Source organism: Anas platyrhynchos, chromosome 1 (genome assembly GCF_047663525.1).
Source record: "Anas platyrhynchos isolate ZD024472 breed Pekin duck chromosome 1, IASCAAS_PekinDuck_T2T, whole genome shotgun sequence".
In the NCBI taxonomy this organism is placed as follows: Eukaryota; Metazoa; Chordata; class Aves; order Anseriformes; family Anatidae; genus Anas; species Anas platyrhynchos.
In genome coordinates this window covers 122,854,476-122,880,107 of record NC_092587.1, presented here as the reverse complement: position 1 = coordinate 122,880,107, position 25,632 = coordinate 122,854,476, and the positions used below count along the sequence as shown (strand labels likewise).

The following is a 25,632-nucleotide window of genomic DNA, read 5'->3' as shown; positions in this document are numbered from 1 at the left end:
CTGTCGTAAGCAGACACCTCCACATACTGGGGCAAACTGTCCCCACTGCTGTTCAGCCAGGTGGCAATTCCTGCAGAGAGGCCAAGTGCTGCCTGTGTCAAACACCAGCTCTACAGGCCAGGCACAGGCCAGGAGGGGACCAGGGAGGAAACCTTGTGCTGCCCATACAGGGCCAGGAAGGCCCTGAAGGGGAATGGAGGGCTGCAGGCCCTTTTTGGGAGCACCAGCACCTTTTGAAAAGCACTGGAGAAATCATAAACCAGGGGGCTGTGCTTGAAATATGCTCTGATTTCTTTCTGTATGAATTCTGGCTTTCCTTAACCTCTATGGAGACTCAGAAATTGCCCATGAAACCTCCATATTAGCTCACAAGATGGCACAGAACTGATCTCTGGTCTGAAACAGCAAATGAAGTGTTGGTGAATATGTACCTTATTCTCGACTGGTGACTTTCATCCTCCATGACAGACCTCTCTTGCTGGCATTAGAAGGAAAACAAAGGCTTATTGTTGCTGTGAAGTGCTGGGGTTACTGCTAGTTTCCATCTAGAAAAGCCCACTCCAGAGAAAGACAGCAGTGGATGAAACATTGACTGGTATTTAGGAAAACTGTTCCACTGCTGTTAGAGCAGAGGAGCCAGGAAAATAATAAATACCTACAGTCCTTCAGCCTGACCAGGTAGCTCTAATTGCCTATAAAAGTCCTTAGGGTGTCTTTTTTTTTTTTTTTTCTTCTTCTTTTTTTCTTTTCTCATAGCAAAACCAAAATATTCACCTGGGCAAGAGCATTTAAGAAGGTCATCTGCCATGCTGTGTGAATACACAGATTCTCCTTTGGAAAGTTACTGTCTTTCTTACCCTCATGCTGGAAGCTTTTCTCTGGTGGAGAAGGAGGTTTTATGTGTTAGGTAGTTCCTCTCTTTTGTGGCTTTCAAGCTCTGTTTGAGCGAGGAGCTGGCCCTGTGGGGAATTTTTGCCCCGATATGGGCAGTGAGGACTTGGGCTGGCTGCTCTTGCACAACAGCTTCACGGCCTGGGTCAGCAGGGTGACGGCAGCAGTTATCGAGCAATCGCTCCTCTGGGATCTCTGCAGTCCGGGATCACCCTCCTGCACAGGTAGGTCATTAGCAGTGAGAGCTTTATCGAGAAATAGTCCTCATCTCACCTCTATACACCGCAATAACACTATTTCAGGGCACGATTTAAAATGTATTTGCTTGCCTTAGTTTCCAGCCCACTGAAGTGGCTACGTGACGTGCACAGCCACCTTCCTGTTGCTCGTGCTGAACCAGCAACCTCTCACACTGCCATGAATGAGGAAGAAGGAAGCAGAAAGGACACAAAATCCCTTCGGTTCCTTGTGCAAAGAACAGCTGTAGTCTCACTCCTGGCATCAAAGACTGTGGGTCTGACCCGATGGGGCTCCTGGCCTGTCCATTAGGGTTCGTTGTCTATTAGAGCAGGAGACTCCTGACTCCGATCTGTCTCACTGCTTGGTAAGAAGCAAGAACGTCTTCATACAGAAAAGTTTCTAAATAATGCCACAGTTCCTGTTTTGGATTGTGTCCTAAACATTGCCTCTGCCCCATACCAGGTGCTGATGCCAGCTGGGGCCTTGGCACCAGCGAGAGACCTCCCCTTCAGAGAGACCTCCCCTTTAGCTCAACTCAACTGACGTGAAAACTGCAAATGGCTTTGTCCCACCAGGGAGTTCAGCTAACATTTGCCTACTGTGGTTTGACTGACGAACCAAAACGTTTCAAGTGGCCCCTCTCTTGTGAGGAGAGTTGGAAGAGTGATGAGCAGAGCTTGGGTTGCACTCAGCCCCTGAAGTCCTGCTCAGTGAGTGTGGGACATGTCTTTCAAAACATAAAAGGTGATTTCTGTGTCTGGGTGGCAAGCACTTGACTTGCTGGTAGGCTTAAGCACAATAGCTTCTTACCTCTGCGTTCTTTGCTGTAGGCATTAGATATACGATTTTGCTCCTGTTTTCAGGCTCACTTTGTTTGTTTTGAATATTACTGTGTAAATATATGGGTGAATTATTTCATATCTTTTGTAGAGGAAAAATTGTTTTTATAAGTGCATATATACATATAACGAACCGGTATATTAAAAATAGCAACATGAAGAGAGCTCTTATCCACATAAAGAGACTACACTGCAAAAAGGCTTTATTGAAAAAGTGTCTTGCAATGCTCACTTCGTTCTTGTAAACAATTTGTCATTTCGAATGTGGACTGCAAAAATTACGCACAACGGTTCAGCTCAGGAATCTGCTGGCTGTTTTTCTGAATCACTGTTGTTAATATAGGGACTGTGGGCGTCTAAAAAGGGTTCTATATATAATTCTGAAGAGCCATCTCATTCAGTTGCTGCAACTTACTTTACCAGCTTCTCCCAATTCATTATTTTTTTTCTGAATGCTGAGCATTTTAAGAGTACAGACTGAGCAAAAATGCTCTATATAGATCATTATAGTTTGCAGCTCCATGACTTCCCAAGAGGTTATTATATCTCAGGCACTGAGAAACAACTCTCACTGAGTAAGAAGTTATTCCATAGTGCAGTACTATTCAAGCAATTAGAAATCATACTGTGTACGAAATACTAGATCTCTAGGAAGCAATTTCTGGTGTTGGATTATGCCTACTTAAGTGTGTAGCTATAGCAAAAGAAGTGCTACATTAACAATACAACCATTTTTAAACTAAAAGACTAAGAAACTCCTAAAAGCAACAATATACTGTAACCATAATGCACCTTTTTACTGGCTTTAGTCATCGTAGTTCTCCATTTCAGAATCTCCTGCCTTAATTTCCCTGTCATTCACAAACTCTCCAAGGCCCAGGGCAGTGGGGTCTATTTCTTTTAAATCTATCACAGCAATTATTTTGTATCATGGAGGAGAAGTCCCTGTGAAGCAAGACTCGCTTTACTTCCACAGCATTCCTGACTCCAAGTGCTCCGAAATGCCTGAAAGCTGGTCCTGAATTTTTCTTGGCTAGTGCAACAGACTGCCATAAAACTAAGCACAGTGTTTCCACATATTTCCTTCTGTAGACCTGCAGTCAGCCTTTTTCTTTAGAAAATTAGTTAGTATCAGCATATTAAATTGAAGCATCATTTTAAACTCACCTTTGCAAATTGTACAGACAGGGGTTAAGAGATCCAAAGCTTAGCAATTACCCAGCTCTTAGGGTGAGTGAGCCTTGTTTATAGGCAGAAGAAGAAATAGACTAATTTCTTTGCAACGAGATTTAGGATATTTTTATTGGTATTGGCTTCATTCAATTACCTCCCAGGTACTTTACAGTGATATTAATGAACAAAGTCTTGTGACATGCCTGTGAGGTCTGGAGGTCCAAAAGCATGATTATTACCTTCCTAAAATTTACATAGTGTCTGATATGAAGGCAGAAGAGTTCCTATCTGGAACCATTTTGGGATGCATCTGCTTAGCAAGAAAATGTTTTGTATGAAGAAGCAAGAAATTCATGATGGTCCACATTTTAAATACCATGCTCTGCTGCGTGGGCTGGACACACGCACACATCCCTCTCCATCATCTTAAAGCACAGAGAGCAGCATGGTGCTACAGCAGCGTTTCCTCAGAGGACAGGAGTGAGGACATGACTCTTTTCACTCCATCCCTGAGGAGGCAGGAGACTTCCTATGAGTTAACTCTGGGTGGTCTATGCCCTGCAGATATTGCTGAGGGACAATGAAATCCCCAGCCACACTCAAGGGGCCTGAGGAAAGCTAGATGGCTGAGGGACCAGAGTATGCAGCACTGAAGGACAGTATCTAGAGGGGGTCTGGACAGGAATCCCAAGGTTCTGGGAATCAGTGCAAGTCACGCTCTGACCCCAGGCCTCCTCGCTGTAAAAGCATCCATAAAAGCCCCAGTGGTGGTGGGGGGAAGGAAAGAGCGAGTGTGAGAGAGGCAGAAAAGCACAAGCACTTCTGTATGTAATGTCTACATTTCATAAGGCTTTCTGTTACCATAGCAATGAGCATGGTATAAATACCTCGACACATCTCCCTTGTGGCAGTGCATGCTGCTGCTCCTGTGCTGCAGGGCCAGTCTGTGTGCAGACATTTTGATGGGCTTGTTCAAACCCCCTCTGGTAAAACTGTGAATGGTTTTGTTCAATGGCAAAAGTGGTTTTTATACTTCATTCCCCATGAGTTACTTTCTGGCCCCTCCAAATAAGCAAATTATATACATATATATATATATTTAAATAAAGATGAAATATTATATCCTCATTAATTTGTATTCAGGCTAAATAATCAGTAGTAAGAGCTACATGCTAGTTGCTTTAGTTATATTGAAGTTGGGCTCAGTACTAGCATTTCCAATAACAATTTAGTGCAATCAGAACTGCTAATGCTGCTGAATTCTGAGCTGTAAACGAGTTTTAACAGATTTAGGTTAACTAGTCACACAGAAGCGTAGCCTTAAGCTAAGAGCAATAATTTAAAAGTGCCTATGCTTTGTAACACTGAAACCCTTCCATTGATTTTTCCAGGATGTGTGCGGTCTTGCATGATGCAGACAAAAATAGGTGGATTTTGTTTTAAAATATTAAGCATGATCCTTTGAATAGGAACTAAACACCTCATGTTAAAAGGATTGCTGCCTTCTTCCTCATCCATGTGGCAGGTGTGGTATCAGCAGTGATCAGACTTTTCAGAACATTTCTTTTCCATTCTCCTTCTGCCTTTCAAGTATGGAATTGGAAATAAGAAAATGAAACAACAGAAAAAAAATATACGTTCCCTTACATTTGTGCAGGAAGACAAACTACCTCAGATGAGGAAAAAGCACGTCTTCATTTTGAAACAAGGTTTGCTCTTACACTGAGGTAGCTAATTCAAACTACAATCCAAGTGAGGACAATGGATTTGGTATTCTCCACACGAATTAGCCGGGTAAGTTACATATGGGAATCCTACACAGGTTGACCCAGCCTGTTGTGTGGAAAACGCAATAAAAATGTCAAACTGCCCGATTTTATCTTATGATAGTTAACAGAAGATCAGGACAAAATGAGCATGTGAGAAATGTGCCTTGAAATAAATCCATACTAGGATGATTTTCTTCCTGTGGTATTCCAGCCTGTGGTAACAAGACTGTAATATGGAAATAGATGGGGCTGGGAGCAGGAGGAGAGTCACAGAAAAGACAGGCAATACAATGAAAATCCCATGCTGTACCAATGCAGCACCACTTCTGACAAGCTGAAATTTTCCAGAGCAGCACTTACTCTCCCCATAACTTCTAAATGATACAGGAAGAGGTCAGTGTAGCCCAAATGTTAGGGGGGAGCAAAAAAAAAAAAAAAAAAAAAAAAAAAGCAAAGCTCTCCCAAGCGTAATTGGGATGTCTTTGCAATTGATATCATGAAGAGTAGTATTTTATTAATTCACATTCCTTGGCCTTTTAAAATGAGTCTGAATCCTGTAAGCAAAGAAAAAAAAAAAAAGTTGTTTCCTTTATCTCACCATTCTTCATTTCTTATGCAAACACCTAAAAGTAACAAGGCAGAGCAAGAGAGCACCACATGAGCCTGGAAAAGAGGAAAATCTGTGGTGAGTGAGAGTGTACAACTCTTCACACTTAGTAATGTCCTTACCCTGCAATACTTTTTAACCGAAAACTCCTCCAAGAACTAAGAAACTGAATGGAGCTTTCCTTGGACTGAGTGCTGTATTTGAAAGTGAGGTGATTCGTGCAGCGCCTGGAGAAGGAAGGGGACATTGCATTAGTTGCCTCTATTTTTTATACAACAAGCACCTTTCCCTAACTGGTAGCTAAACCAACTTTCATTTCCACCTGCTGCCCTTTAACTGCAACGGAGCACATAATCCGCGGTATGTGGCTTACTCTTGCTTCTTAACTGTGAAATAGATGATGGAGGCTATTCAGTGGGGTCAAACAACTTGGAAAAGGAACAGAAAATACTTGTGCTGAAAAAACATTTCTCAGCTGTTGGTCTGATTTGGGTCGGAGACCTACCATCTCAACTGAAAGCCAATGAAGATGCAAAAATACACAAATCAAGTGCTTCTTGATCACATTGTTTCTTCAGTCATTAGACACTGCATGTCCAATAATAAATATCTCACTGAGTTAGACTTACACACTATCTAGCCCAGCACCCCTTTCGCCAATAATAGTCAAAATGGGATGCCTAGAAAAGTTTATAAAAAGAGGGCAAGCATAGTCCTGATTTCCTGTCTCTAGCAGTCTGCATCTCAAATATTTGCCTGTTCTTACATTCCTGCCACAGATTTCCAGAACAACAAAAACACTCTTTTTACAGGAACAAATATCTGCCTGCAAACTGCAAGGACAACATTTGTCCATTGCTTTTGACCCACACGCATTTCTACACACTCCCCTGAAGACCAGAGACCACTTTGGCCAGAGAATGTGAATGCTGCTCTTTAAGTTCAAGAGTTCAAGGAGTACTCCTAAGAGACTTACTTTGCGAGGGGACTGTCCCTAGCCATTTGTTCAATGGCAGAGAAAGGACTGTCCCCAGAAGCTGACACTGCTATTTCCACGAATAAAGTGCATGCATGTATACATTGATAATGGCCCCATCATCCCAGGTGGTGCCCTTTACATTTAGGCATAACCCACCGGAATGAAACAAAGTTTGTTTGCAAATTGGGAAATGAATGCCAAAGACGCAGAAATGTGGGTGACTGTGGGTGAGTTGGCTGTGCCATGCCACAGTCTCTCCAGTGAGTAAAGGCATTTTTTCCTTTGCTATTATTAGTTTATGCACCCAAGAGGTGATACCCACGTGACTGCTTTGCATTCACCAGGCACCTTTGACAGTTTTGCCTGCACTCTTTCCACCAGCACTCGAGAGTGTCCCGTAACCTCAGACTGGCTACTGCGCTGAGGCTTGCCCACAGGAAGGTAGCCGAGGACCGTACTCCTACAGGTAGATAAGCACGTTCAGAATAAGTGTTTTTGGTGATCTTGGGAAAAGCCAGGACACTCAGTAGCAAATCTGCAGCAATCTGTACCCATGGGGATTAATAAGAGAAACATCTTGCTTAATGTCAGGGATTTTTGATGAACAGAGGAAGGAGAAGACATATTTTTGCAAGGTACTAAAACCTAAAGAGAATAGGAAAGAACCTTCTGCAGCAGGATCCATAAAAATACACCCCACAATCCAGGTAAACATGGTATGGTTCTCTGCTTACTGTGCTGTTACATCCCAGGGTACTCGCTTTAAAGGCAGCAGTGTGAGCGCAGACATGGATGAGTGTGACAGGCCTCAGGAGGGTGAGAATGGAGTTCCTTTCATTCCGACCGTCCTTTAATGAATGAAAAATGAAAATTCAAAGACTTGCTGTACGGTACTGATCTCAACATTTGGCACCTGGGACTGACTCTGCAGGCCTAGTAGGTGCAGATTTCCCTTGACTCCTCTGCATGATCTGCATGCACAGGGAGTGCAGCATCCAGCCCGAGGTGGTGCTGTGCTGCTGCTTCCCGGGGATATTACCTCAGGAGAGACAAAGGGAGAAACAAAACAAATATCCAACTGGGCAGCTGAAGAACTGGCTTATCGAGTTAAAATTTGAAATAGATTACAGCAATGCCTGACTAACAGACTACTGCATTTTCTACATATTTATGCAGATAATGCAAATAATTGCAGCTATAAACAATTCCTTCAAAGAAAAGACTATGGAGTGGAGTGACAGGACAGGATACTGTTTGGCTTATGTTAGGCATATTAAGTGAATCTTAGCTGGTGTAGGTAAGTCTTTCAATCCATGCACACACACACACACTAAAAAAAAAAAAATAATAAGGAAAAAATGCCTTAAAGGAAATAAGCATAGCAGGAAAAAGAAAATCTGTATTCAGGATGGTGCTCTGGGTACTGGATTGCAGCACCTATGGAAACAGCACAGGTGAAAAGAAGCACGTACTATTCTGTATTGCTGTTCTGATTATCAGGCAAGGTAGCTGAGGCAGTTTGAATTATTTAAATTCACAAAGCCCTGCAAGTAAATGTTATCAGTGCACCTTTTAATTGCCTTGGTTTTGTTTTAATTTATTTTTTTTTTACATTCAAGAATTGAGAAACACAGGAAGCTGGCAATGATATACTTGGAGAAAAGTGCTGAGCAGTTACCTCATTTGTTTCCCATCGAGGCTGTATGAAGTGCAATGAAGTGACGATAATCCTTACCCGAAGGAGCAGAGGGCACTGATAGAGTGGGTTGCTCACTCCGCTTGTTTTGTTCTAGCTAGATAAGGTAGCATTTTCAAAAGCATACAAGTGCAGTTCTGGTTGAGAAGTCATGTGTCTGAGTTAGCTCCGTGTTGTGCCAGCCCCTGCTGAGAGGCAGTGCCACGTTAGCACAACTGTACAGTCCGAAAGGACTGGAGCTGCATAGAAAGCCTTATTTTCAGAGTTTTTAAGTGCCATACAAATACATGTATATATGTTTGGACATCTACACATACAAGTGCATACTTGGTAGGTTTATAAAAGTGCTTATGTAGTTAGGCAACTACTCTTAAATCATTGTGATCCTTAAGTAATTAAATCCTTCTAGAAATCCTGCTAAGCATGTGCTTGGTCTTTGACCTAAATATTCTGTAAGATCTGGCCCACTGACTCTCAGTGAGGCCTTAAGTACTTGTAGGGCTCCGTCCTCTCTGAAAAGGGGATGTGGGGTTCTGAGTCATGTAGATATTTTATTATTTCTTTTGTTGGCCACCTGAGAAAGAGTTCAAATAGAAGATAACATGCATGATCTCCAAGAGAGCAGCATTTTTACTGCTGCCCACTTTACCCTATGGCCAAGACTCGCTTCTTCTTCCATTGTTTCAAGACATTATGCTGTGAAAAATGACCGAAAATGTCCAAGACAAGAAAGGATACAGAAAGCCGGTGGCATTTCACTCAGCAGTGACATTTACAAGACATTCTGGGGTCTTGTAGATTCACGCTAATGAGGCTCTGCTGTGACTGCCCAGATTTCCTTTTAATTCTCTCCTTCTTCCTGTGTTAATACAGGTAACCTTGAGCTTACACACACATCTGCAACAAGCCCTAGACTCGGTCACTGGACTGGCTGTCAATAACAGCCAGATACAGCCAGGCCTGCTTGGTATGTTAACAGCGCCACGCAGATGAATAAAGTCTTGATTAAGAACAATCACTGTAGAGCAATCTGCAGAGACTGTGCTACCTGTGACTGATAGGCAGACCATGCCCCTTTCTTACTCTTTGAGGGATTTTGACTTGACCGGAGTTATAAGCATATTTATGAAGCATATTTATGGAGTATATTTATTATTCTCTGCTCCTGCATATGGAATTGCCAAGTCTAAAGTGAAAATGGATTCAGAACATCACATCTTCTCAAAAGCACAGCCAGCAACAAACGATGCCTTATCCTTTATGTCCTATTATCTTCTCTGCTGCTGCCATGAATGCTTTGAAAATTTGAAAAATCGTGTTTTCCTTTCCAGTGCTTTCGAGGGGAGTGGGTAATCTACCTAAGGGTTGGCTGCACAATGTATCATTTGGGTCTCCCACAACAGCTCCAAGGGACAGATATAAAGAGTACAGTTCAAGTCAGGCCAACAGCTGGACGTTTTAGAAGGGATGAGAAACAGGCTACACTTGTTTTGAAGGGAAAATCAAGACTATTTTGTTAGCCCTAGCCCTATTGTTTACTATTTGTGAGTGATACCTATACTCCTATGAAAAGTGCTGGAGAGCTGCACGCTTGAAGAAGGCGAGAGGAAATTGTACTCATACAAAATACACAGATGTACACACATATCTCCAAGCATTCTTTAAAATGCTCCTCAGTCTACCAGGTACATTAATATAACCTTATACTGTGGAAATATCATACAAAGGCTTGAACTACTTCAGAAAAAAAAAAAAAAAAGAGGATCGCTGCAGTGTCAGTGTTACTAAATGCTTACTGCTGACAAGTAAATCACTTTTTTTCCTATATTTATCCATTTAATAACACAATTGTCTTTCTGCAAACAGCTGAATTCCAGGTGTACATGCCCTGGCCTGAAGGGCAAAGCTGCTGGCATGTGTGGCTCCACAGCACAGAAAAACAGGCACGTTTCAGCTGTGGGGCAAGTTGTGGCACATCAGCAGGGTGCACTGCATCCCTCTGCACGGCAGCACTCACCTCGTGATCGTGCACAGCAAAGGTCCCAGGGTTAGGTGGTGTGGCAAGGGGCCAGTGGCTCGGCTATTTGGTGAATGTAATGGCTGGTGTCTTCCACGGAGAGAGGGCACAACTGATATCAACTCTGAAATGTCACTTCCAGCTTTGCTCTTGCAAGAGAGAAGTTTCTCTGGAGTTGCTTAGCTGCTTCATCTGAAGGCCGACAGTTCAGCTGCACAGGCCACTGACGGCCCATTGGTTATTTTAAAAGGCTCCATGAAAGGTTTTTTTTATAAAAAAAGTGAACCTATGTCACTCAGCTGAGATTCCTTAATGGGGGAAAATCCTTAGGGAACTACAAACTAAAAAAAGACTGAAAACCACAGGTGTAGGCTGCTGCCCTCTTCTTCCTTCCTTGAAGCCTCTCCTGACAAGGTATGGAAATGCTTTCAATTACCACCAAAACTGACAGAAGATGAAGGCACTCAGCACCTTGCATGATCAGGTACTTAATGTCCTTACCCTTCCTGGGGCTCTGCTGCTGACAGCAAATGAGCTGATAGCTCCTGCTGCTCCCACCAGCCTGGTTCTCTGTGTCATCCACCTACACACACTCACACATTCATTCTCTCCCTCATAATTTATTCATTCAATTTATTTATTTATGTAGGTCATTTTCGATAGTAGTTTTTACAAATAACGGCGGAAGTGGAACGAGCAAGAGAAAAACAAAGTTAGGGAGAGAGTTGGTGGCATGCAGTGAGTGGCAGAGGAAACTCCGCTGGTGGAAGCAAGCTGTACGCTGGAAAATTGCTCCTGATTTTCTCCTCAGAAAGAGCCTAAGCAAATGCCAAGTAACATCAGCTTCACAAACCTTCTTGCCTGAGACAAAACCTCACATAGCTGATTTACCCGGTGCTTCTGTAGTTGCTCTGCTGTCTGGACTTACATGGTCTTTCTGGTTGTAGTTGAGGCCTTCATGGACTGCCTTTTAGAGATCTGAACTAGAGACCATTATTTTGGTTTTCTGGGCATGTAGACATTAACTGTATTTTAAATCTTTAATCCACAGTGATCTTTGCAGTAAAGAACAGGCATATTTACATTACCTAACCCAAATTGCCTAATCCAAATTGGGCTACATCCTTTTTAGCCATCCCTTAAAGGACAACGAGCAATGTGTTTAAACTAAAAAAAGATAGATTTAAATGAAATATAAGGAAGAAATTCTTTACTCAGAGGATGGTGAGGCACTGGCACAGGCTGCCCAGAGGAGCTGTGGGTGCCCCATCCCTGGAGGTGCTCAAGGCCAGGCTGGATGGGGCTTTGGGCAGCCTGGGCTGGTGGGAGGTGTCCCTGCCCATGGCAGGGGGGTGGAACCAGGTGGTCTTTAAGGTCCCTTCCAACCCAAACCATTCTATGCTTCTATCAAATTACCTTCCTAACAATGCAAATAAAGTAAATTTGGCTGATCTTAATAAGTAAATAAGGCTTTTTGTCATAGAAAGAAGCAACCCTGTTCTTTCATCTTGCTTTTTCCTGTCTTTTTCCCTCTTCCTTCTCCTAATTGCACCCCTATGTTCCTCACTGATGCTTCCTTGCAGCATGTTTTACACTCAACTAACCCTTCACTGAACTGGCTGAAAATAAATCCAGAGAATTAAAAAGGGGACAGTCTTCTGCTGGGTTAATAAGAGGAATCAGCTCAGTGAATATGCACATCAGCCCAAGGGTAAGTCAGGATCACGTAGGAGGGAGTGTGAAGAGCAAGGAGGACCGACCCTTTTCGCAGTAAAAAGTGGTCAGAATAGCTCAGTTTGTCTCCACTAATGGGAGTATAATCTAGATGCCTAGAAACAGAGGAACTGTTTCTCACTGTTCTGGATATGCAGTAATGATTTTTTTTTTCCCTTTCTTTCCCTTCTATACTTCTGTCACGTTCTCCTAGATGTCGAAGCATGAGAGTGTTACAGAATCCCCCTTCAAGCACAGCACCTCTAGACCTCTATGATAATCTGCCTGTAGGGATGTTAGGCCAAATATGTGAAGCACTGAAAAGCATTATCAACTATGACCTACCCTGTTTTAGAGGACTGCAAAAGTGGAGCTAACAGCAGGACGGTACTCAAAATGTGAAAGTGATTCCTCTCTGAAATAAAACTGTAGGTAAAATCTTGGCTGTTGAATCTTTTGGTATCTTCAGACCAAGACAGGACACTTTCTTTGAGACACATCATGTCAAAGACCAGGTATTTGAACATGTCAGGCCCAGTAATAGGGTTAGTATAGAAGTTCAAAAGAGATAATCTTATACTCTGTAATTCTGTGAAATACAGATTACGTAAAGAAATAAAAAGCAAGACCTTTTGGGTATTGAGCACATTGACCATTGTTCCTTCAAAATGAAGAGGACTTATCCCTACTCCCTTCACCTGCTGAATCCATCCTCCTCCTTTCCCTAACACAAGAACATCTTCCTTCCTTTATCAATGGACACAAACACAGAACCAGCAATCCCAGAAATTAAACTCTCTCTGTTCAGAAGAGTAATTTCTGAATGTACATGTGTCATCTCACAGCATTCTCCTAGCAACGTACTGGAAATGCTTTTGTCATTTCTGCTTCTCATATGACAGAGAGAAATTATGTGCTCTGCCACAGCCCCTCATGCTCGAGCTCTGATGGAAGCACACGTGGAGTGCACACATCCAGAGGATGTGTGCCTGTCTTCATGGGTTAAGCAGAAATATTTTTTATTTCTGAATATTTAATTATTATTTATAATATTTTATACAATTTATTTCCTGCTTTCATGGTAACGTTTTACACTCAGAACGCATGCAGACACACAGTCTGAACTGCAGATATTGAAGAGGTAAGTGCTTGCCCTAACAATAGGTTCAATACAAAGCACCTTCCTGTAAGACTCCTTGGACCAGAGTTCTTCAGTGGCCTAATTAGTATCCTAGTTAGCTCTCCTTCCCATCAGCCTTGACAAGTTATGGATCACATGTCTTCAGCCACATTTTAAAAGCCGCCTGACACAATGAGACTGGAGTCAGACAGAAGAAAGACCAAGTGGAGGATGCTCTGCGTTGGGAAGTCAGTTGCTTCCAGATAGTTTGTCGGCTCTGTGTTTGAAAATGAAATGGTGCCCTGAAGGGAGGGACCAAACAGACTATTGAATGAAATTGTTCTGGGATAGAAGACAGGCTTTCCTTCCTCACAGAGGGAGAGGGGACACGACAGCCCCCATCTACATTGCTCTTTGCTACTTCCCCTGCACTTTCTGAAATTGTGATTTATGGCCGTTATTATAGGAGAGAATAATGGCCCCAGTCAAGCTCAGCACTTCCTGCTGCTACGTACTGTGTACACACATGCTTCCACTACCTGTATCTGTGTGGCTGTACAGTAGCAGTATTCACATCAGCTCATTTGGCCATCAAAATTAGATACAGTCCAGAGCATGTGAAGAATCTAAGTTCTCCCATACTCAAGCAGCCGTGTAAAATACTTACAGTTGATAAGCATTTGAATATTCTTTCTCTTGTCCTTTTGCCTCTCTTTCCAAGAGCTGGGTACACGATTACCAGCACACTGATGGCATAGGTACAAATTCCTCATATAATGAAGTATTATGAAGAAATTAGCAATATAATACAAATATAAGTTGTGAACCTCTTTAACAGACAAACTTAAGGGTAAAATGAAGGGACAACTCTAGGCAAGGGCTGAGATAACACTTCTGAGGGAAGTTGTGTGCTCTTGTCTCATTTTAGACTGATATATGCCTCATGCACAGAGATCTGTCACTCCTTTCTGATTGCACTAACTGCAGTTAAACTAGAACTTTTTTGCATAGAGAAATGGGTCTGATCAGCTATTCTGCAAAAGATACTCTGCATTAGATCATCATGTGGTCTCTTTTCTTTCACCCTTTGGAAACAGATAAGCTGACCTGGAAGAGGACACTCTTTCTGTGGAACGAAGGGATCCATGCAAGGAAAAGTGTGGAATAACCATGTTTTAAGTACCTGTGTTCACCGATTTCCCATCAGCTTTCCTATGTGCACAAAACCGTTCCTAGAAATGTTAGTTCTCTCTTTATCTACATTCTACCAAGCCAAAGGAAGAGGAATTGTTTTTTGTTTTGCATTTCTTGTTTTCCTACAGAAAAAAAATAATCAGTGGGGCATTACTGTACCTTTTTCTAAATTCTTACATCTTGATATAGTGGTATTTTACATACTGTACTTCTGACTATTGCTCTAGGAGACATTAGAGAGAGGATTTTTTTTCGTACGTCTATAAGCAAATGCATTATAGATTCAGAAGGAAAAAAAAAAAAGTCATCAAAAAGACTCCTGCAGGTTTCTCTCTGCTCCTGAGAGGACTTAACACAAACTGTCTGATAAGTGCAGTTCATGTACTGGTGCAGAGAACATGTTTCCAAAGGCCTGTTTCAGAGAACTACGATTAGATAATACATAACAATGAGAAACCATAGCTTAGAGGACGTTGTTTTCCTTTTCAGCCCATTAGAGGCAGCCCAAAGCTAACGTACGTCTCCTGGCTGGGAGATAGTGGATCAAGATAAAACTATGCACAGACAAAATAGGACTGTTTACACTTGATACAACTATGTACCAAATTTCCATATGATCAAAAAAAAATAACATAGATGGTAGTAAATGAAGAAGCACTACCTTCAAAAGACTCAAAGGGCATCCATTCAAATTGCTATGATCAGGTACTTGCAGGGGTACTTGCGCTACAAATCCGGTCAAGGGAGCTAACCCTCTGGCAAAGAGCCCTAAATCTGTGAAGGTGACTTCACCCTCCTACACTTTCAGATTGCAAGAGGTTCAGGTAGACAAAACTCTCCTTGCTTTGCAAAGGATTAGACATGGGCAAGTGTGGAAGGTAGGCCTTTACCAGTTCATCCTACTTTTCAACAAAAGGCATTCAGCCAACTTAAAAATGCCATGGTAGGGGGAAGGGAAAGGAAGGGAAGGAAAAGTGGGCATTTTCAATGTTGTTTCTAAATTAATTTAGTGAAATCAGTATAACTTTGTGTGTGAGCTACGCTTATTGTCAAAGCTAATTCTATATTAAAATGAGAAATAGAGCGGTGTCAGCCACTACAAAGAAGATATGGTCTGAAAGTACTGCTGAATTGCATGATGGCTTCTAAAAATACCAGAATGCAACGGATTAAGTACAAGTGAGTTAATAAGGTGTTACACTGCATTCTGAAGGCTGCTTAAAATTAGCTGTGAATGTTCTTTTGCTTGTCCTAAATACACTGCAAAAAAAAACACCATTTTTTTCCATCTCTTTCAGTCTTACTTTGAGCTGTCACACTGAAAAGTCTGGCTTTGTAGGCACTAGAGGGAGAGAGATAGCTTTGCTGTTGCTCTTCTTTCCAGTCATGCTCTCAAGCCCGAAGGAAACAATTTTAATGCGTGACGTACGGAGGTGCAGCTCAGTCATTCCCCCCCATGATTTATTCTGTGTGTGGTACAGCGCCATTGTACAGTGCTGTATTTTCTGTTGAGAAAGCATTTTCACAAGAAGTACCCATTTTGAGGTTCAGATCATTTCCTAAAACACAAACAAAGGACAGAAGGGGCTACAGCCTTCCTGGCTAAACCTCAGCTTAAAAAGAAATGCTGGGATATAGTGAGATTCTACCATATCTTCTGCATTCTTCAGCTATGCAAAAAGGTAAAAAATTTTAACATTTTGTAAGCTTGGACAGCACTACAAGATGCCACTGGCTGTCGGTTATCTTTTCAATCAGCAGGGCCAGGAACCTTCGTCTTCTTAGGTAAATTGTAAGGTGCGTGTGTGGTGGGATATATGCAAACCTCAACACGTGGTCTGTGCCCCACATAAACAACTACTAGGCTATATGCTGCCCGATCCCACGTAACATGCCACATATCCCTCTGGCATAGTAGGCAATAATTAGTTTGGTATAAGAAGTTTGTGCTTCCTGGAGAACTGGCATCCATTCACACAGGTGATTCCACCCTCAACCTCCATTAGCCTCCAAAACTGGCACTGACTCCTACGTGCTCCAATGACTACCAAGAGCAACCTGCTCCTCTTGTCCATAAGCAAAATATACTGTAATCCTCCACAGGACGAGTGTTCCTGCACTGCTACAGATGTAACATTCTGCCTTTTCACTGTGCTTTTCTTTCAATTTTAATAGTCCCCACATTGAAGAGCACCTGGAATTCACTCACAGTCCCCCAGGTCTGCAGTCTCACAGCTAAACATGTAATCAGCTCTTCAGTCTCTGGAGTCAAACCCATTCTTGCAGCCCTTTTGTCAAAGCTGACATCTTGGAGTTTTTTTGACAGAGGTAGAGTTCAGGTAAGTTTCTCCTAACTTCTATAAAAGTGTTAATTTATCCTTTCAGGAAAAAAAAAAAAAAAAAAAAAAGTCCATTCTAGAAGCTGTGCAAGAACTTTTTGCATAGCATCTTAGCCTAAAAATTCAGACAATTCCTTTCGCCTCCAAAGTCAGTGTGGAGGATGGCAATTCAGGAATAATTCTCTAAGTATGTTCTTACTTTTGAGTGAGTGTGAGGATCAGCATTTAAATGCTATCTGACCACAGCTGCAGATCTACAAAGCGTTTGCAATTAAGTACGTTCTGATACCCACCCTTGTCTTAGAAGAGTGCAAGAGTTTGCACTGTCTGAATGTGTTAGCCAGCAGCAGTTAAATACAATCGAGCTGTCTATTTCTAAGTTTAGGACAGAATACCTCACAGCTGCAGTCCTTCTCCCACTGGGTATGACTAATCAGATCTACTTCCCGATAGTCTTTCCATCTCTTTAGGTGTTTCTGCACATAAATTCTTTTTGCCAAAAGTACTTTCATGTTGCAGTAAGTGTTCGCTTTGCATTTTTACTTCGTATGTTTATTTTTTCAAGCTCTGTGAGTAACACTCAGGAAGTGTTAGACAGGGAAGAATCACAGATTATGGATGATATTGTCAACTTTTTCGAGGCAATGACTGAACAGCGCAATTCATCGTTTCACTGCCACGAGTTAGATCAGGGGTCCTTTCTCCTTTGTTAGCTTTTCAAAGATGAGGGGTCCAGAAAGGATGTTACTGTTTTGCTCCCATTTCAGAATTACTTGTGGACAAAGCATTTTTACCCACAGAAAAATGCAGCTTGTACGGTTGAAATAGTAAATTGAGTTGTAATTAACTGAATTATAATAATAATGAAAATACACTCTTTTGAGGATAAGAAGACCTTTAGCTAGCTTTAGTTCCAGTCTGACAGAGCCAAACCAATATAAGATTTACAGCGTACATCAACGTTGTCAGTAAAGAAGCCAAAAAAGAAGCTCAGACCAACAAGGCTATGTTCAGCATTTAAAAAATAATCAATTTTTGTGTTATTATAAGAAAGGGGACTTTTGTAAATTCAAATAAAATCAAAGATTCTATTTTATGACTTGGAGAATGTTTCTTTTTTTAAGTTGTTCACAACATATAATTAGAACTGTAGGGTACTTTACTACGCACGGTACAAGAGATGCTCTATCTCACAGTGGCACACTGTTTTACAAAGCGTGAATGACTGCCAGAGAACTTTAAAGCTGCTACTATGTATTTTCTTCCATTCCATAAATAGTTGACAAACTTAATCATACGAACAAAGCAGATCAAAAAAAAAGAGAAATAACTTATTATTTTAAAACTTTTTTTTTTTCCCAAAATTTGCTTCCCTCTGTAACCCTTTAAATAAAGGAAGAAAACAGAGCACTTGTGCAGTAACCAGCTATGAACCCCCTTCCTGTAACACACACAGATACACTTTTGCAAAGTGTGATCTACTGTAGGTACAATAGCCTCGTACAGTCACAAACCAGTGATTTGTCATGAAGCACTGAACTGGCAAAGAATAATGCAATCACTGCTAAAAACATAAGCCATAAAAATCATTTGTTTGTTCTTCCTTATTTTGTGATTACAAGGTTATCAATATTTTTCAACTGGACTTCCATCCAAACAGAAAAAAACTTACATTCATGCAAGTGCTAAAATGGAAAAGACTAAATATTTTTGGGTAGTGGTTATGTGTTTAATGTATAATGATGCACATTATCTCATTAGAATTTAAATACGTACCTCAGCTTTTATTGAATGCAAGGCTGAAGCGTTGTAAGTTCATGATATGCAGCACTACAGATGCAAACTCACCCACAATATATCCGATTCTCTGATGTCTTCTGAAAAGGATGGAAGATACAAAACTTTTATTACTCATAATTCATATAGGCATTTGGTTATAATATTGTGAAATGTCACAACATTTTATAAATCTAGTGATTAACAAAAAATCTTTGCACTATATAATATTCATGTGCTTTTTTTTTTTTTTTTTTTACTATTAAAGGAATGCTTAAATGTCAAGTCCAGGAAGGACTGTGTGATTATCATCCATGTGATTAGATAGTTCTCTGATTACAAAAGTTTGACAGACAAACAGAACGTCCAAACTCCAAAGCATAGAAGCACAGAATGGCTGGGAGGCTGTCTCACAACCTTTGAGTGCAATATGGTTTGCATACCTCCCACTGAACATTTATCCCACAGCTCCAAAGAATACTGAATGTCTAACTCTTCTGGAAACCAAAGGTTATCTGCCATCCTTCCTTTTGGCCCTGTCACAGTTAGCTCCATGACTGTGGATGCTAACAGTGACTGAATAGCAACGGGTTTTAGTTGACCAGCAAATCCATATCTGAGGTCAGGCTTACCACTATGGTAACAATGAGGAGCCAATTTAAAATATTTACCTGCACGCTTGAGTAAATATTAATTGCAATTATTACTGTAGCTATTTCACAAGTGAAGTGAAGGGAAGGGAAGTCAAGGCACAGAGAGAGGAAATGGTTTGCCTGGAGGCACAAGGAATATTAATAATAATGTTGGCAGGAGAACGTGGTGTTCCGATTCCTTGGTGTACTCCTGGCAGCAGGAATGCTCCATCCTCCTTTGAGCACAAACCTCCTTTAAGCCAGACTAAGCAGTTACAACTGCAGTACAGTCATTATAACAGGGTAAACTACCACACTGCTAGCGACAGACATCTACCACACAGCGGAGGACACGATGTACACAGCAGCAGCTGGCCGGGCTGGCATCTGGCTGAGCACGTTTTAGTCGGGCCGTAAACCAGCAGGGCTCCGCTGCATCTAGGCAAGGGCTGTAGGCGAGCCAGCTACGCTGGTGACAGCAGGAGGAAAACCACACCTAAGAAAGAAAGGCACATGAGCACGTGAACACAGTCATCCTTCTCCTCCCCACAAATGGGCACTGTCTCTCTCTTAGCAAAAAAAGCAACAGGAGAGCACAACAGCAATACTGGACTGTTAAAATTTCACTGCTTTTAAATTATTCAGTGGCAGATTCAGAAGTTTTAGTAAGCTATCATGATCACAGTAACAAGGCACTACAGAAACAGACCAACTACAGTTGATTAACTATAAACAGAAAAATAAACTACACCTGTCAAATGAAATCAGATTATATTTTATGCCGTGTTATCCTCTTACACTTGCTAACTGCAAAATTCTTTAATTCCCAATCAGTCTTCCAAGATACATATTACTGTACCAAAGAATGCAATTTGGATTAATTTTCGTCCCTTTTCATTGCTTCTGCTCGACTATTCTGCTTAAATATTGTATTGGGAGTCCATTTTTTTATCTGGAGAACTGCATCTAGAGAATGCTATTTGTCTTGAAGTATTAAGACACTTTGCTATGTACCTGCAGATATGACTGCAGGCCTGATCCGCAGCCCACAGCTGCAGTCCACAACCAGATACACCGTTTTCCACTCGTGCAATTAAATGTTAAGAAATTGAGTATCTGTGAGATTGCAGGAGCTTTGTTGTCCTTTTTTAGAACTTGATTAAATCCAAAACTCCGTTCATCAACCTTAGGGAAAATGGTAGATTATGCAGAGGTTATCTACAATCTCCCTAACAGCTGTACAATTCATCAAGTCTTTATCACAACACGGTGTGGAGTTTTCTCTGCCACAAAAATCCTGGTACCTTTACAGTAACCCCAACAGCCCCTGCTTTCTCCCTCCTATAGTTTTGCCTTTGCCACCCCAAAAGAGTTGTGAAACCTATTTCCACATTCTTTAAGGCAGGGTTTTTAAGTTTAGATACAATGCTCATTCTTCTTAGAAGTGGTTGCAGAAAGGGTGTGAGCGCTGCCAACCTCAGAGAGGCAACAAAAAGCAAAACCACATATACACATACGTATGTTTCTTTTCTCATGAGTACTATGTAGGCCAGTCACTCGACTTTTGAGCTCCTAATATTCATCTCCAGTTTACTGTCAAAACAACAAACCTTGCGGAGTCTCCCAACAGCACCATTGTTGTCTGCCCACAAGCATAAGCCTTGAGCTTCAAGTCCTTCAAAACAGTATCAAGGGCTTCTTTCCTCGGCAGCCACGTGAGAGGAGAGCTCAGCGTGATCCCTGCAGCAGCTCTGCTGAACCTTCTCCTCTCCAAGGTAAATGGAAAAAGGCAGCCTCCTTCAGCCTCTCTCCAGCAAAGCTGGAGAATTCACCAGGGCTATAGGAACAGCTCTAACAGGGGCAAAGTCAGATCCCATCACGAGTTTCCACCTGCCTCATCAAAAAGTCTCAGCCTGCACCACTAAAATCAATGGGAATTTTATTCTGGACTAAATTGTAAGAGAAGAGATGGGAAGAAAGAGAAAGAACAATTAAAAAAAATAGCCTATATTTCTAAGGTATAGGCCTTATAATATACAGTCTAATCACATTCCAGTGCATGTTGAAGTTGGCATTTTCTTCAGTAATACAACAAGTTGGCCATAAAATGGGTACATGGTATTTATTCATGCACAGAGAGGGGAAAAATGCTTTTCATACATTTGGAAAAACACATCTTTGCAAGAACTTTCAATACACACCAAGGAAAACACACTTGTTTGGATCACAATATAATCCTGATAGTATTCATCATTCCATCCTTTGTAATTTTAACAGCACAAAGCAGGCATTTCTTTTACCTGTGCTGGGGGGTAAAGGAGGAGTAAAATGTAGCTCTGAATATATTTTAAGGGTTTTAGGAGTAAAAAATTCCCAAACAACCAGCAGTGCCCACCTGCCAGTCTAAGGATTGTACATCTGTCTCACTTCCACTGAAGCAGTCTACAGAATTATTTTTTGCAGAGCACAGCACCAAGTAATGGGGCTGGCACAGCTCAGCATTGTAGCAATCCAGCCCCTTCCTAACCCACACTCTACTCTGCTCCAGGTGGATGCACAGGATGGAGAGCCAGACTGCTTTGCTCAACGTACTGCCTCGATGAGTGGCTGAGGGAGCTGGGGGTGTTTAGTCTGGAGGAGGCTCAGGGGAGACCTTACTGCTCTCTACAGCTACCTGAAAGGAAGGTGTGGGGAGCTAGGGGGTCAGCCTCTTCTCACAGGTAACTGGTGATAGGACTAGAGGGAATGGCCTCAAGTTGTGCCAGGGAGGTTCAGGTTGGAAATGAGGAGACATTTCTGCTCAGAAAGAGCAGTCAGGCACTGGGACGGGTTGCCCAGGGAGGTGGTGGAGTCAAACACTCCTGAACATCCCTGGGGGTGTTCAAGGAGAGATTGGACGTGGTGCTTGAGGACAGGGCTTAGTGGGTGATACTGGTGGTAGGGGGTGGTTGGACCAGATGATCTTGGAGGTCTCTTCCAACATTAACGATTCTGTGATTCCACAGTGGTTATGGCAGAGAGGCAAAGCCGCTCCTCGTCAGCCGGCAACAGGCTCGCAACCTGGCACAGTGAGCACTCCCTGCAGGAACACAACTTACTCTCCTCGCTCCTGGCACAGATACATATTTATTTAACTGTTGATTACACATTTCTCACGTTAGAAAAAAACAAAAATACAAAAAAAAAAAAACCTTTGCTTTTTATTGCTTTATTCCTCTTGGAAAGAGATAAGCCAGAAGAGATGTTTTAAAAGTCTGCATTTCAAAAAACAAGTAGAACTTCTTTTAAAAAACTTGGAGAAGTGGTAGCGTTTTGCTATCTGTTGCAGGTTTGGGTTATTTATAGCCTATATTACGTCTACTTTGGGGAACTCTTTGTAGTCACCCGGCACGAATTTACGGTTTAACACTCGAGCGAGCCGTTAACGAACACCTCCCAGGGATTTACACCGCTCCCCTCCTCACCCCCACGTCATTTCTTTATCCTTTATATACTTTTTATATATTTCTTTATACAAAAAAAAAAAACAACAAACAGTTGCTGGAGAAGCCAAAAACACCCCGAGGCGCCTCAGAAAGGCTTCCCCCCGCTGCGCACGGACACCCGTAGCAGCCCGGCTGCCCCTCTCCCCACACAGCCTCCACAGGGGCTCTGCGCGGCGCCATTTCCCCCTCAGGCGGCCCCGCCCCAACGGCTCGGCGCGAGCTCCCCTCAACGGCCACCGCCAACGGCCGCGAGCACCCTCCCCCCTCAGGCCCCGCCCCCTCCCTGAGGCCCCGCCCCCTTGTGCGAGGCCACGCCCCCCCCCCCGCGGAGTCGCCGCCGCCGCCGCCGGCCGTGCCGCCGCAGTTCTCTTTCCGGTCCGCCCCGGCCCCTCGCTTCCGGTTCCGTGCCGCCAAGATGGCGGCGGCCCCTGCGCCCGGCGGGCCCTGAGCGCCGCCCGCCCCGCTCCGCTTCCCCCCTCCCGCCTCCGCCACCCCCCGGCTCTCCCCGGTTCCTCGCTCCCCGGGCTGCCGAGATCGCTCCTGCCCGGGCTTGAGGCGCTGCTGCCGCCACCGCCGCCGCCATGGCGCCGGTGCAGCTGGAGAGCAACCAGCTGGTGCCGGCCGGCGGGGGCCCCGCCTCAGCACCGGCCCCGCCGGCCCCCGGCGCCGTGACAGCCGCCGCCAGCCCCGGCTACCGCCTCAGCACCCTCATCGACTTCCTGCTGCACCGCACCTACGCCGAGCTCACCGTGCTGGCAGACCTGTGAGTGACCCCTCCCCTCCCTCCCCGCCTTGTTGTGGCCCGGCCCCGGGGGGCTCCGGGGCTCCTCGGCCACCCCCGGAGGTGCCCGGTTCGTGGGGCGCTGCCTCGCACCGGGACAGCCCCAGAAAGCCCAGCTGTGGGGTTGCTGCTGATGTCCAACTGCACGAAATGCACGCAGCTAAGGCGTTAACTAAGGCATTAATTAATCCGTTTTCGGGTGCTGCAGCTCTTGGAGTTGCTCAAGCACTCCTTAAAAACACCATTTGGCTGTTTGGGAGGAAAAGAAAATATTTATGTTTGCTTGGCTGTCTGTTCTGCTAACGTTGTTGCGTTTGAAGTGGCAAAACAAAGGAATGTTTTTGGGCCAAGGGAAACTTCCCTGAAAGCGTTCTGATAGCGAGCGAGCCTCTTTCTCTTTTAGCCTGCTGAACTTTAGAGATTCCTGTGAGGTTTGTGTATGTTTTAAGATGTGACACACAGAACAAAATAGAGACAAAAACACATATACCTCTTATACAACACAGTACCTGGCGAGCGTGCAAACTTGGGGTTAAGACTGTCCAAACTCTAGAAAGGACAAGGACTTTTAGTTTGCTATGCAAAGCTTCCAGAATTTACTCAGTATCTTTCCTGTATGCTTGCGGTATCTGCAGGCAGCAATTGATTCTGTGCACGTTCTTGTAGGAGCGTGTGCCTCTGATGTCTTCTGTGCTTGTTTGATGGTGTGGAACTGGTTCTTTTGACTTGAGTGTAATTAAGGTACAAAGTAAATTAGCTTGAAAAACACATGGAGACTGCTTTCAGCACTTTGATTCACCAGGTAGTTTATAAGCTATGCGATGTCTCCTCCAAAAGTGGAATGAGCTAGAATTTTCTGCTGTATTTCCCTGTAAAGTGTGGATTTGGCTAATAAAGAGCTTGTCTGGGAAGTATTCTTCCTTCCAACAAAATGAGTTCTTGCTCCTTTACCAGCATCAGCCTAGTCCTGGAATGAAAACTACGTGAAATGAGGTGCCTGTAACGCCTCTTGAACACTGATTTACAGGGTGACAGTCTTCTTTCTGCATCAGTATCTGTCATACAGATAGCTTAGAAAGCTCCGCAGTATGGCGCTTCTTCCCGTCTAGACTGCTGAAAGAGAAACTCACTTCAGGCGAGTCAGTAAACAGCCAAATTTAACACCTGCTGTAGATGATCTAGGATTGCTACTATGAATTAATTAACGCTCGTCACGGATGCTTACTAAGAATCATAAATTGCGAAGCGCAGGTAGTGGTACTGTACGTGTGGCTCTCCTGGTTTAGCAGAAACCTTCGGATTTTAATGTTCTTCAAGCTTTTAAATTCATTTGGTCAGTTCCAGCTTAACTGGTGCAGGGTCCCATCAGGTATCAGCACACACCTGATTCTCCCTGCTCCCCACCCCCTACTGCCTAAACTAGACCATTTTCTAGAGATGTCAAATGTGCAATTTCATTGTATTTAGGAAACATTTGCAACTGTAGAAACTTTGAAATGCTCTTTGTAGGTATGTGTAAGTTCTTCATGCGCTTAGTTGAAGGTTACTAACGATTTCTCATAGTGGTATGACATGGAATGGAACAATATGTAATATGCTTTTTTTTTTTTTCCCTTTTTTTAATGCAGATTACCAAGAAAGACTGATATGGAAAGGTGAGTTATGATAAGACAGTCTGTAATGCCTATTAAAATATACAGCTTTGTTTAGGATGTTAAGAATTGTTTCAATAGACTGTTTTTCTCCTAATTTTATATTTTATACAAGAAAATAAGCCTTCATTGTCTTGCTGTCACCACATAGCTTCAAGATTTTCCTCAGCATCAATGACAATACTAACTTTTTTTTCTGTAGGGGAGGGTGGTTTTGGGGCTCTTCTTTTGCACAGTTCAGTAACGTACTGTTGTTGTTATAATAGGTGAAATCTGTTAAGGGCATTTCTCTCTTAAAGGCAGTGAAGAGACAGTAAATCTAATGTGAAAGGGATCTGCAGAACCTAAATAGGTTCTAGCTAGTGTGATAAAGAAACATTTTGATCAGAAGTAGCAGTTCAACAATGGAAACAAGGTAAAAACTTTTTTGCCTTTTTCTGTGTTACCTGTCTTCCTTATCGTAAGGATATCATTTAAGAGAGCCGTGTTCTTTACCTGTTCTGTGTGGTTTTGCATTATTAAGATTATTAGAGAGCAAGTGTAAGAGACCAGAACAGGCTTTCCTTTTTTTAAATGTCTGCCGTCCCTTTCCACAAAGATTAAAGAGCTTGATTTTTGTCTCTCTGAATAAATTTTATGAGATTTCATTATTTATTCTTTTAAATAAACTTAATTTCCTTTATTATTTGTATTAACACTCTTATCGACCTAATTTTCTTTGGAGACACA

The 25,632-nt window shown here is 42.7% G+C and overlaps 1 protein-coding gene across 1 annotated transcript in view; it reads left to right on the top strand.

Annotated features, from left to right (window-relative positions):
- The first annotated feature begins 22,938 nt into the window (after positions 1-22,938).
- MED14 (mediator complex subunit 14) overlaps positions 22,939-25,632 on the top strand; it is a 37,448-nt gene continuing 34,754 nt past the window's right edge. Inside the window, exons 1-2 of the mRNA XM_027449005.3 lie at positions 22,939-23,233; positions 24,880-24,906. Of these exons, the coding sequence (XP_027304806.1) occupies positions 23,052-23,233; positions 24,880-24,906 (209 nt within the window). The 5' untranslated portion in view covers positions 22,939-23,051. The remainder of the gene's footprint in view (positions 23,234-24,879; positions 24,907-25,632) is intronic.